At 41.6% G+C, this 12,941-nt stretch overlaps 1 protein-coding gene across 3 annotated transcripts in view; it reads right to left on the reverse strand.

The window, feature by feature from the left end:
* The window catches only part of Tjp2 (tight junction protein 2), a 145,255-nt gene that overhangs the window by 94,183 nt on the left and 38,131 nt on the right, over window positions 1–12,941 (reverse strand). For 2 of the 3 annotated variants that reach the window (XM_034636528.2, XM_027940109.2), the window contains exon 1: window positions 402–549. The exons of the other annotated variant lie outside the window; for it this stretch is intronic. In XM_034636528.2, the coding sequence (XP_034492419.2) occupies window positions 402–461 (60 nt within the window). In that variant the 5' untranslated portion in view covers window positions 462–549. Of the gene's footprint in view, window positions 1–401; window positions 550–12,941 lie in introns of those variants that run through there. 3 annotated transcript variants of the gene reach the window in all.

A 12,941-nucleotide genomic window follows, 5' to 3' on the forward strand; every position in this document is an offset into this window, starting at 1 on the left:
AGTTTGGTCCCCAGCGAGTTGTCAGTTCCTCCCAAGGACCCCCATACGTGCCACTTTGCATTAAGTACAGTGTGCCTTGAAACAGAGCAGGAAACACAGGAAAAGAGCAGGAGACGACAGGCACGAGCTGCCTGGGTTCAAGCCATTTCCTCTAGCTGCGACTTAATCTCAAATCCAAGTGACTTTAGAGAAAAAGATCCCGGATTCCTGGAGACCACGAGTCACAATGGGTCCGGCAAAATCTACCCTTCTCTGCGCTCCGCGTCCGGGTGGGAGAATGCCAGCTTTCTCCAACGAAAAGGGAACAACTTCAGAGCAACCCTTGAGCCGAGCCCACCACGCGCTCCCCGGCTCACGCTCCCGACCCCTCTCCCGAATGCGCAGCTCAAGAGAGGACTTACACGCAGCCAACCTGACAGCTCCCGCCGGGGTGGAAACCCGCGGTCTCCCCGCACCGGCATCTCGGCGCAGGTCCAGCGTGGGCGCAGTTCTGGGTCCCGCTTCTCCTCCTGGCCGCGGGTCAGTTCTCCGACCTGCAGCCCCAGCCGCCTGAGCGCAGAACGCGGGGACCCACCCCTTTGTCCCTCCTCCCGCGGCGGCCCGCCCCCAGCCAGAGCGCTACGCTTGTGCGCCTGCCGCCGGCCCGGGAAACCCTCCAATGGGCCGCTACCACCCTGACAGCGAGCAGGGGTGTAGCTCTCCTATGCAGCGTGCCCAAGGCCCCTAGGGCAGGCCTGGTCACTCACAACGCCTGGCTGGGGTCGGGAGGAAGCGGCAGCGGCGAATAAGAGTTCCGAGGCCTGAGCATCCTGCCGCACCTCCGCTTGCACCCCCTCAGGGCTGGCCCGATGGTTCGCTCCGCGGCGCGCACTGGAGCCGGCAGGTCCGGTCTGAGCGCGCGCCCGGGAAGCGCTACAAGTTTGGCGAGATTGGGATGAGCCTGCGGCGCTGGCCTGTGTGTCCGCAGGTTTTTCCCGGTGAGGTCACATGGCCGTCCTGTAGAAACACTTTTTGGAGACGACTGGCCTCAGAAAGGCCAGGAGGTGGAAAACCCCGAAAGTTTTCCGTCTCGTCTCCAGGCCTGCCAGGCCAGCGATACATAGTCTCGTTCCCCAAATTTGTCAGCTCAACTGCTTACCCAAATCCTGAGGTATGCGAGGCTCATATTAAATATTAAAACGGGACTCTTCGGGACAATGTACGCCAGGTTACCGCTTTGGAACATAGCCAACAACTCGAATAAAGAGATTGAATTCTCTCCTCCATCGTCATCAGCTTATTAAAAAACTACAGTAGTAAGTCACAAAGCCTCACCCAGCAGGATTCCTCGAATCCAACAGGGTATATTTATTCGTTTCAGAGTCCCCTTTGTGCAATTTAAATAAAAGTATTTTAGGTGCATATAAATGATTTGGAGAATCAAAACTACCCCGATTGAATATATATAATCGTGTGTGTGTGTGTGTGTGTGTGTGTGTGCGCGCGCGCGCGCAAAATTTGGGATTTGAAAAGTAAAAGAACAAGTTGGAAATGTGTTGCCTATACCGCTCTTCCCTTAAACTGGAAAGCAAAATACAACTTAAACTCACAAGTAGAAGGTAGAAGGTAAAAGGTTGGTCGGATCCCCCGCCCCCTGATGAGATCCAGATGCTGGGATCCCTCTCTGAAAAGTTGCTTCACTTCCTGTCTAATCAAAACAAGTTTGGCAGTTTATGCGGAAAAACAAGTCGAGCAGATGCCTCTGAAAGTATTATGCTTCTGGCCTCCTTTGGAGTAGATAACCAAGTGCATGCCTTTGGATAAAATGCACTGTGAGTAACATTTCCCACTTTAACTCAGTCTCCCTACTGAGACATTTTGGTCATATTCCTGATGTGAAATGTTACTCTCCTGATCTAAGCATGTATGTATATGTGTGTATGTATGTGTGTGTGTGTGTGTGTATGTATGTATGTGTGTGTATATATATATATATATATATATATATATATATATATATATATATAATTTTTCTTAAATGGTTTCCAAATTAGGTGGTGCTGACTTACTAGAATAATGATAGCACTTGTGAACTGGTCACACCTTAAGTAATGTGAGTTTATACCACTGGCATTTAAAACTAGACAAGATCCAGAATGTAGCAATTATATCTGCAGAATGAATCCCTCTTTCTCTCTAAAGTTGGATTGTCCATTATGATGAGCACTTGCCACTTGCCAATATTTACATTTCAGTTTAAATTAACTAAAATTAAAGGAAATGAAAAATTCAGTTTCTGAGTCACATCAATCACATTTCAAGTGCTCAATAGCCCACATGAGGTGGGGATGTAGCCCAGTGGTACAGCATTTGCCTACCATGCTCAAGGCCCTGGGTTTGAGCAGCAGCATTGGGGAAAAAAAAAAAATCAATAGCCACAATGTGGCCAATGGCTACATATTGGACAGTGCAGATTCAGAATATTACCATCACCACAGACAATACTACTCCAAATGATGGCATATTTGTATACTTGAATACCATCAAGTATATCACGTGACAGTAAGCATTCAAAAAAAAAAAAAAAACAGTTGTTGGAAAACTTGTTTGAATTGATAACACTGGTTTTGCCAATGGCGGTATGAATCTATGCAGCTCTTTGGAAAACCAATTTATTAGTCCATAGTAGTACAATGTGGGATTACACTTTTTAAAACTCACTCCTGTAATTTGTTTATCCAAAGAACTTCTACCCAACAAGGCTCTACTAGCACTACAGTCAACCCTCTGCCTCAGGGGGTCTACTGCAGTAGAGGAATCAGCAAGTGAATAAGTGCTGAGATTCCTAGTTGGCTCCAGGTGATCTAAAAACTCTCAGGAGGGGCTCCTCACCCCTACTGAGATGGGGAAATGGGGTTGAGGGAAGGGTTTCAAGAGATAGTTTTGCTTGTAATTCTAAAGGAGATGTGGGAACAAGTTTGTGAGACAATAATGGATACAGCTCTTCAAGTGAGAGCAATAAACAACACGTGGAGAAATGAGGAATGAAGATACTTTCTTCTGAGGTGCCAGGAGGTGAGGCTGCCCAGGCAAGCAGAGGCTGTTGTTCCTATCAAAGTGGGATTAAATTGGCATTTTATACTGAGCTCTCTGTCAGCTTCTTGGAAGATGGATTTCGCAGTTGGGGGTAATGGGTGTCAGTAAGAATACCGATCAGCAAAAACTGCATTCTTGTGGGAATGCATGTAAGAGATGATGTGGCTATGAGGTCAGGCAGCAATAGACAAAAGCAAGCCAGACTCAAGAGAAACTAAGGAAGTGGATCAGCAGGCTGGATGCCTGCCTGATTAGATACTGGGAGACAAGAGGGAAGTGAGCCTAGGGTGACTCTCAGGTTTCTACTGGCTTACTTAAGTAGATGATGGTGCCTTTGACCAAAATAGAGAACACAGAGTGGGAAGAGATCTTGGGAGGGGTTTAAAGAAGGGATATAGGTAATCCAGGTGGAGGTGTTTAGTAATTTAACAAATATTTATAAAGTGTCTACTACATGAGGTATTAAGGAGTATTTGAGTAGAGAAATATGGGTCTCATGATGCACCAGCAAAGTGATGTCATGAGAGGTGATGTCATGGGAGGTGATGAGCCTATTCAGAGAATCAGTGTAGTTTGAGGCATGAGAGGATCAGGACAGGTCCTATCCATGGAATGACAATATTCAGGGTGTAATTTAGGGAGTCTCCAGAACAGAGGCCCAAAAGGCACTGCTAAAAGGTGAGGGAAAAAAAAAAAAAAAAAAAAAACTTCTCTAGAAGAATGTTCAAAAGGCACAGGGAAGAATATATGTCAGGAAGAGGAGACTAGCCAACAACATGGAACTCTGAGGAAGTAGATTAAGAATTGAAAATATTCATTAAGTAGAGGACCATTGCTTATCTTGGCCAGAGCCCTTTCAATGGAAAGATGGGACTGGAGGTTAGATTACTGTGGGTGACCCGTATCAGGCAACACTCCACTGTATGCCAGTCCTAGTAATGAAAGAGGCGAATCATCAATGTCCAATGATAGAGGGCTATTAAGTTGTAGTCAATTGACTTAATTGGCATAGCAAAACCACCATTTAAAATTATAATAAAGACTATATACAACAAGGAGAATTATAATGATATGATCACCAATGAAAAAGAATGCAGATTTTATCTAACCTATGATAATAATGATGAAATTATTAAAAAGTTTTAGAAAGTATATGGGAAAAATGACTTAATGGTGAAATTGTGCATTCATTTTTTCTTTTTCTTTTTTTTTTTTTTTTCTCTTTATCTTGCTCTTTTATTTTCTTTCTTTCTTTTTTGGTGCTGGGGATGGAGCCCAGAGGTTGGCATATGCTAAGCTCTGACAAGTTAGTGCTGCCTCTGAGATATATCTCCATATCCCCAACCCCATATTTTTCTTTTTAAATTATAGTTATTGTTTTTGCAGTAGACAATTTTTTTTCAATGCTTTCAGGTTGTATTACAATATATAAGTTCTCTGAAGCAGTTGGTCTGAAGATCTCAAATATATGTGATAAATTATGCCTTTTAGTCAGTTAAGATTTGGAGTATGCATGTATGTGTTATGTGTTTGCAAAATGATTATGTGGTCTTATCAGCTGAGAGCAATAGAAACTAACATAGAGAGAAGTTTTTACAGGCTGAGTCACTGAGTTGCCTTGCACACTGAAGGCCAGACTGGAATCATATAAAGACATGCCCCTTCGACAAACATTTCTTAAATGCCTCTGCTGTTCCCTGGGGTAGGTGTAGAGAGATAAGGAGTACATAACAAGAAGCCCACTCTGTGATGAAGACAGAAATGTGAAAATAAACACTGACAGGTCAGGAGAATTGCTGGGGTCCAGAGATGTGGAAAGTGCTGATGTAACCATTAAAATCCTTCCTCTCTGGGGACCTGGCATTGGAGGAGTAAAAACCTGGTGTCCCCCCACCCCCATCCTGCTTCCCAGTGGCCACATCCTCTCTCTGTCCCTCCCCCCCTTCCTTATTCCACACATTAGTACCAATAACACATTCCCTCTAGGACTCCTAGCCTGAGTAATGGCCCTACTCCACAGGCCCTCAAGTTACACCCAAGAGGTGGCATCTCCAGTTCTGCTTCACCTCTCCTGCCTTCGCTTTTAATTCTTACACATTATTCCCTTCACTTTCAAAGTTTGTTAAAGTACTTTTCTTTTGCTCTTTTTTTGGGAGTGGGGGAGTGGTGACTGGCTACCTAGCCCAACTTCTAATTAGAAGATTATTTATTTGGATATGGAACTTCTATCACACATTCTTGCCCAACTCCCACCCAGGGTAAAGCAGTGCGCTTTCTTTTCTTCAGTGTTGGGCCTCAAACCAGGGCCACACTCACTGAACATGTGCTCTCCCACTGAGATAAGTCCCCCCAGCCCCTAATAATAGACTTCTGAATTGAGATGCTTCTCATTCAAATCTAGGATAGTTCTAGAAATGTGATACAATGGAACATTTAATTGTAATAGTCAGAGGTTTGTAAAGACTGCAAACAGAGCAATTTATTTTCAGGCACTTAGAAGCATATAAACTAAAAAATGAACACTTTATAAACCTTTAGCAAAGCTCTCAGGCCTGCTTCCATCTTTTTGGCAACTACATATTCTTGCTTTAACTTTGGAAGCTTTACCTCTGCAATTCACTGAAAAACAATTGGCAGCTGCATGCCTTCAAGACTGTTCCTACATTTTAATATTATGTGTAAAGAGCAGAAAGTTGCTCCAGGTTACCTCTTTTCAAATATGTCCTAGTTCAATGTCTCAAAAAACGGTGCCAATTTTCACTTAGACATTCTTCTATTTAGTAGATAACCTAAGACTGTTTACTTTATTCCTAAAGTTACTGAAGACTATTTCCATTTTTTAAGTTTTTAGACCAGTAAGATTTGCATGAACGATAACGTGTTCATTATAAAGCATTTAAGCTACTTAGAAAAGCATAAAGAAGTTTTTAAATTATCTAAACTTCTAATAAGCAAACTCAACATCAGGCAAACATTCCAGACATATGCATATACACAGACAGAAAAGAATAATTTTAACAAAAAATGAGTATTTTGCTGGACATGATGGTGGATATCTGTAATCCCAGCTACTCGGGAGGCTGAGGCAGGAGGATTGTAAGTTCCGGACCAGCCTCAGCAATTTAGCAAGACCCTTTCTCAAAATAAAAAATGAAGAGCTGGGATGTAGCTCAGTGGTAAACCACTCCTGCATTCAATCTCAGTATTAAAAAAAAAAAAAAAAAAAAGTTTTTACTTTCAAAAATAGTAAATAAAATTCTTTTGGCATTAATAGAAGGAAAAAAAAAACTTATTAGGGCTATGGGTGTAGCTCAGTGGTTTAAAAAAACAACAACAACAACAACTTGAGTAGCATGCACAAGGCCCTGGATTCCACCCCTGGCACCACAAAAAATGACAACAAAAAAATTCATAAATTCAAGATAAATATTTCTTTAACATATTTGTACTCAAAAAAAAGATCATCTAGGGCTGGGGATGTGGCCCAAGTGGTAGTGTGCTCGCCTGGCATGCGTGCGGCCGGGGTTCGACCCTCAGCACCACATACAAACAAAGATGTTGTGTCCGTCCGCCAAAAACTAAAAAAATAAATAAATAAATATTGAAATTCTCAAAAAAAAAAAAAAAAATCATCTAAAAAGGAAAGAAAGACCAAAAAGTTTAAATAGTGAGCTTTCAAAGATATTTCTAAAGAAAACCAAATGTGAAAAAACAATAAGAGATTAGATTTGTTTAAATTACATGGTTTTAATTTTAGAAAGTTTCTCCTCTCTTGGATCTAGCCTCACCATCTCTTTCCCTCCCATCCAGCTACCCAGACTTTTTACAAGGTAAATCAGATTTACCTTTTTACAAGGTAAATCTTTAAAAAGAGACAATAATGCTTAAACCCTTAAGAGCTCTCTGATTGCTTCAAAAGATCACCATTCCTAATATAAAAAAATAAAAAGGCACTAATCCACAATTCTTGCAAGGTCTCTAGTATGGGCTGAAAGTTAGTTAGTGCCCTGCCATTCATCCCCAAATTCTTAGGTAAAAGCCCTAATTCCCCAATGCAATGGTATTTGGAGGTATTAAAAAGTTAAAAAAAAAATTTTTCAGTTAGAACTAAAGGGTAAGGGCTGGGGATGTGGCTCAAGCGGTAGCGCGCTCGCCTGGCTTGTGTGTGGCCCGGGTTCGATCCTCAGCACCACATACAAACAAAGATGTTGTGTCCGCCGAGAACTAAAAAATAAACATTAAAAAAATTCTCCGCTCTCTCCCTCTCTTACTCTCTTTAAAAAAAAAAAAAAAGAACTAAAGGGTAGGCCCCTCAAGATGGGATTTCTATATCTTTTTTCATGATTAGATAGATAGATAGAAAGAATGAATATATCCCTAGGAAAGGCCACACACTAAGAAGTCAGGCACCTAAAAGCCAGCAAGAGGGAACAGAACCAGCCAGCACCTTGATTTTGGACTTGCCAGGCTTCAGAATTGTGAGAAAACAAAGGGCTGTGGTTTAAGTGCCCCCTAAGCCTGCTGTATTTTGCCACAGAAGCCTGCGCTAAGACGGTCTGAGAGGCCTGCATAAGCTGCACTGGATACACGGGCCTTTCTTTGTGGAGGTGGCTCCTTAGATCTTGTCTTGCTCATTCCTGCTCCAGAGCCTTTTTTGGACATTCTCTACCTGAACCACAAAGCCAACTCCTACTTGGATTTCAAGGGAGCATCCCCTTGAAAGCCACCAGGAAGCAATGCAAGGAGGTGGAATCCAATTGGGTGTCCTGGTTCCCATGAACCAAGCCTTTTAAAGGTATAACACAGAGGTTAAAAGAAAGTGAGGGGCAAAAAAAAGGGAATGGGAAGTTCAGAGAAGCATTACAATAGGAAGAGAGAGTAACTGAAGAAAGCAAAGGAACCTACTATCCATTTATCTTTTTAACTTCATTACTATCATCATTGGTAATTGACTGCCATGGATGTTATGACTACAATAAAAAGATGTTATTGTAAGTGCCGAAGTAGTCAGACTTAGGGGAACAATAACTTCTTAGTGGATGGTGCCTTTCTAGTCACCCTCTCCTTCACCTGCTGATGGCAGAAATCCCAAACCCCAGCATCCTCTCCCTGGTGTAAGAACCCAGAAGTGTTTCTGAGCATAATGGGTTTAGCTGGCCTCAAAGTTGACAAAAAATTAGTTGGGCAATTCAGGGTCGGCTGTGGCCTGGACAGTTTAAGAGTGAGGATACCCTAAAAAATGTTCTTGGGAGAACTCTGAATTGTTCAGAAGGTGGTTAGAACTAGGCTGACCATGTGCAGGTTTTTAGGTCACTGTCAGGGCTGGTTTGGGTGTGCTCAGGATGGACACCCGAAGTGGTACTCAGTCCCATCAACATGGGTGAGGCAGAGTATAATTCAACTCTAGTCCTGGGGAGCCAAGAAGCACTTTTCAAAGCATGGTTTGGATTACACAGGCCCTACAAGAGAGCATGCTTTGTAGTATGGAGGAACTTTTCCTCCCAGGCAGGATGCCCTGGATCCTCCTCAGAGCATTGTGTTCTGAAGCATTGTGTTCTGCCTTACCACAGGTTTTATTATCTTACTACTGTTTACACTGAAGAGTATATGAAAACCACATTTTCTTTTCAGGAATAGATGCCAACTGTAAACCTTCTTTTAAAACAACAACACATTGCTGGGTATGGTGGCGCATGCCTATAATCCCAGCAGCTCACGAGGCTGAGGCAGGAGGTTTGCAAGTTCAAAGCCAGCCTCAGCCACTTAGCAAGACCCTGTGTCAAAATAAAATAACAAAAAAGGGCTGGAGATGTGACTCAGTGGTAAAACACCCTGAGTTCAATCTCTAGTTGTGTGTGTGTGGGTGGGGGGGGAACGACAATAACAACAAAAAAAGAAAAAACCCACACAAATAGAAACCCAGATAAACAATGATTGATTAAATGCACAGTATATACCAGGAAACTTTCGTGCATTACATTAACTTAGTAAATGTAAGTCCTCAGTGACCTTCTATATTAGGTATCATGACCTCTGCTTTAAGGTAAAGAAGGAGCTTCATGGAGGGAAAGCAGCTTGTGAAGATCATCCTCAAGTACACAGATGGCATGTACAGAATCCAAACCCAGGTCTGACAAGGTCTCACTAGATTGCCTTTCTTTAATGGTTCTAAGGGCCCTCAGTCACTGTATTTATTGCCTCTACTACAATTAGTGCATGGAAGGAGAGGAGAGGTAGGATTTTGGGGTTACTAATATTGTTATTTTTCTCTTACCTCCTTTTAATAGAACTCAAGAAGGTTTTTTTTGCCGAAATAAGCAAATTGAGTTTTATCCAAACAACATTGGAAAATCAAGTTTGTGAAACTTTTCTTTTTATATATATATATATATATATATATATATATATATATATATATATATTAGTTGTAGGTGAAAAAAATACATTTATTTTATTTATTTATATGTGGTGCTGAGAATCAAACCCAGGGCCTCACACGTGCTACGCGAGAGCTCTACCACTGAGCCACAACCCCAGCCCAAGTTTGTGAAACTTTTCCTATGTGATATTTGATATTTTAAAAAGGCAAAAACGCGGGGGGGGGGTTTGGGGCTATAGCTCAGTGGTAGAGTGCTGGCCTAGCATGTGTGAGGCACTGGGTTTGATCCTCAGCACCACATACACATAAACAAAAAGGCAAAAATTCCACAAATGCAATTAGATTCCAGCCAATGAACTAGTTAATATGAAGACCTAGATTTGAACATGATTCTGGTGTCTAAGTCGAGTTCAGAGCTCCCTTTCCCTAAAAAACACTTTAGTAAATAAAAAAATTTCACTAGTTATAAAGGTCTTCCTCTCCCTGACAAAGGAGAGAATCTAAGGTCAAAAGGACCCCTGGGGACTGTCCTTTCCAGAGAAACAAGGATACCTGAGGAGCCTCTATAACACCTGAATTGCTTTTTAAAAAAATTATCACTGAATCCACTAGCCCTAAGAGTTCAGTATCCCTGATTGACACAGATAAAAGTTGTTGAAGAGTCTTCTCAAATAATCTTCAGACCTGAAGGTGACCTTAGAGTTGCAGATAAATAGCTTTCCAGGACAGCTGTGCAAATGAGCATAAAGGACGCTGGGGCTGGGGAAGGTGCTTCAGGACACATTCAATCAGATGAAATGTGGCTTGTAACATTTATGTTCTATAGCACAGTGTCCTAAATTTCTCTATGATAGTGATCACCTGAGGCACATGCTAGAAATAACAACTTCCCCACCCAAACCAACCAAAACACCACCAACAAAACAGTATCCCAGGCTCCTCCCAAAAATTGGGTAGGACCAAGAAGAGATTTAGGGAGTTGATATTTTTAAGCATGCACCCCCAGGTGATTCTTCTCATTCTTGCCAAGGTTTGGTGAATTCTGCTAAATGGACATTGTTACAATTCTCTGACACAATATTCTTGTCAAAAGATTGCAACTTTGAAGGCAGGTAAAACTTGTTCGCTTTTTGTTTTTGTTCTCAGAAGGCAGGTCTCACTAAATTATCCAGGCTTAGTGAGAAGAACTCCTACACCCAAGTGATCTTCCAACTTCAGCCTCCAGAGTAACTGGGACTATAGTGCATACCACCACCAGTTGTTGAGTAAAACATTTTCAAAGTTAGAAAGGAAAAAAAAATATTTGCAAAAAGTTAGGAAGAAAAAAAATATATTTGTAAAAAGTAGTGTCTGGTTTATAAAAGAAAGGATCTGGTTTTATAATCCTTCCTATTATGTCTATCTCTCTATATATTTGTATACACATACATTTGGACTTCAACTATTATTGTTGTTGCTGTTATTTTGGTACTGGAGATTGTACCACTGAGCTACAGAGCCACATCCCCAGTCCTTTTTGTTTTTTAGTTTGAAACAAGGTCTCACTAGGTTGCCAAGACTCGCCTTGAACTTGCAACCCTTCTGCCTCAGCCTCCCAAGCACTGGGATTATAGGTGTGTACCACTATGCCCAGCTAAAGTTATTTTTTAAACTGCTACAGAGGACAAGAAAATTGAGATGGATGAAACTCCTATGATTTATTTTTGTATAGATCGTATGGAAGCAAGTAGCCAGTAAGACTCAGGCAGAAGCTGGGCAGTGGCACATATCTGTAATCTCAGCAACTCAGGAGGCAGGAGGATTGCAGAAGGATGGCAAGTTCAAGGCCAGCTTCAGCAATTTAGCCGAGCCCTAGACAATTTAGTGAGACCCTGTCTCAAAATAAAAAATAAAAAGGACTGGGGATGTGACTCAGTGGTAAAGCATCCCTGGGTTCAATTCCCAGTACCAAAAAAAAAAAAGGGGTGGGGGGAGAGGCAGAATTCATAAAATGTATTAAGAACAGATAATAAGTTAGTTCTACATAGGATACATTAACAGAATAAATAGAGTATTTGCATGTTAAATATAGATTAAATAGAAGCAAATGGAATAATAAAGTAAATCTTAAATCATATTTATTTAATAAAACATAAATAATGAATATTTAATTCATAATCATACTTACATAATGTATTTAATAATTTACAACTTATATTGTTAATAATATTTCATAAATATTAATACTATAATAAAGCCCAGCTCAGGTTACCTCCAGATTGACAGTTCTGCCATTCCTACATTGATTGCCCAAAGGTGGGGCCCATTATATCCCAACCTGGCCCACAGACTGCCCCACACTGCAGACAAAGTACAGCTCCTTGGTGAGCTATAGTTTATCCAAGCCTATTGTCCTGCATCCATCCATAGAGCAGCATGTGCTGACGTCAAGACTCTCTCCCTCGGCTGAGCCCACTTCAACTTCCACTCTGGTCTTTGTGCCCACCAGCAGCAGGGAAGGCAAGCACTGCAGAGCAATGGGCCGCAGGAACACTGCAAGCATGGAGGGGCCAGAAGTGTGGCTCCTTCATTCCATTTGCATCCTAAATTAATAACATTAGAGGGTCCTACCTCTTTCTCCCTGTTTTCAAGTGGAATAATGGTATGATTGGAATGTCTCGTTTTTGGTCTCTGAGTCTCTCTGTCCCAGAATCTCCAGAAGAGCTTATCTGGCAGCAGCATCCTTGGAGGGAGGCTAAGACTAGTACCCAGCATACTCTTAGAGTAATGGAGAGAAGCAAGCAGGGTGGGGAGCCACAGGAATGCAATTGGGTTTATAGAAGATACAAAATCTTTGCTAATGCTGGATGTGAGGGCAGGTTAAACAGAGGAATGAATTCTTTCATTTGGTCTCAGAAATATATGCTGTTTTTCCTGTTTCCAAGTTATAGTCTAAGTTTTTAAACAAATCAACCAAGGTTTATTTCCAAGAGATTCCAAGTTCCTTGAGAATTACATTCTAAACAGTAAATCATACAAACAGTATTTTTCTATTATTTTGTTTCCAAACCAATCCTATTATTCCCAATGATACTATTTTACATACCTTTTCTTCCTGATCTAGTTCTGCCTCTGATGGAACCATTCTTCAGTTGCTAAACCTTGGTTATTTTGGTTTGTTTGTTTGTTTTTGGTACCGGGGATTGAACCCAGAGGCACTTAAGCACTGAGCCACATCCCCAGCCGTTTTTTATATTTTATTTAGAGACAGGGCCTCACTAGATTGCTGAGACTGGCTTTGAATTTGCAATCCTCCTGCTTCAGCTTCCTGAGCTGCTGGGATTATAGGCATGTGCCACCGTGCCCAGCTTCCAGTTGCTAAATCTTAAAAATCTAGTTCCAAGTCTTAGGAAAGCATTCCTCTTTCTTGCCATAATTATTTGACGGAGCAAATTCCATCAGAAGCCTCTTTGAAAGTATGTTAACAGAGTTAAATATCTTAGTAACC

The sequence above is a fragment of the Marmota flaviventris genome, chromosome 13, assembly GCF_047511675.1.
Source record: "Marmota flaviventris isolate mMarFla1 chromosome 13, mMarFla1.hap1, whole genome shotgun sequence".
NCBI classification, from domain to species: Eukaryota; Metazoa; Chordata; class Mammalia; order Rodentia; family Sciuridae; genus Marmota; species Marmota flaviventris.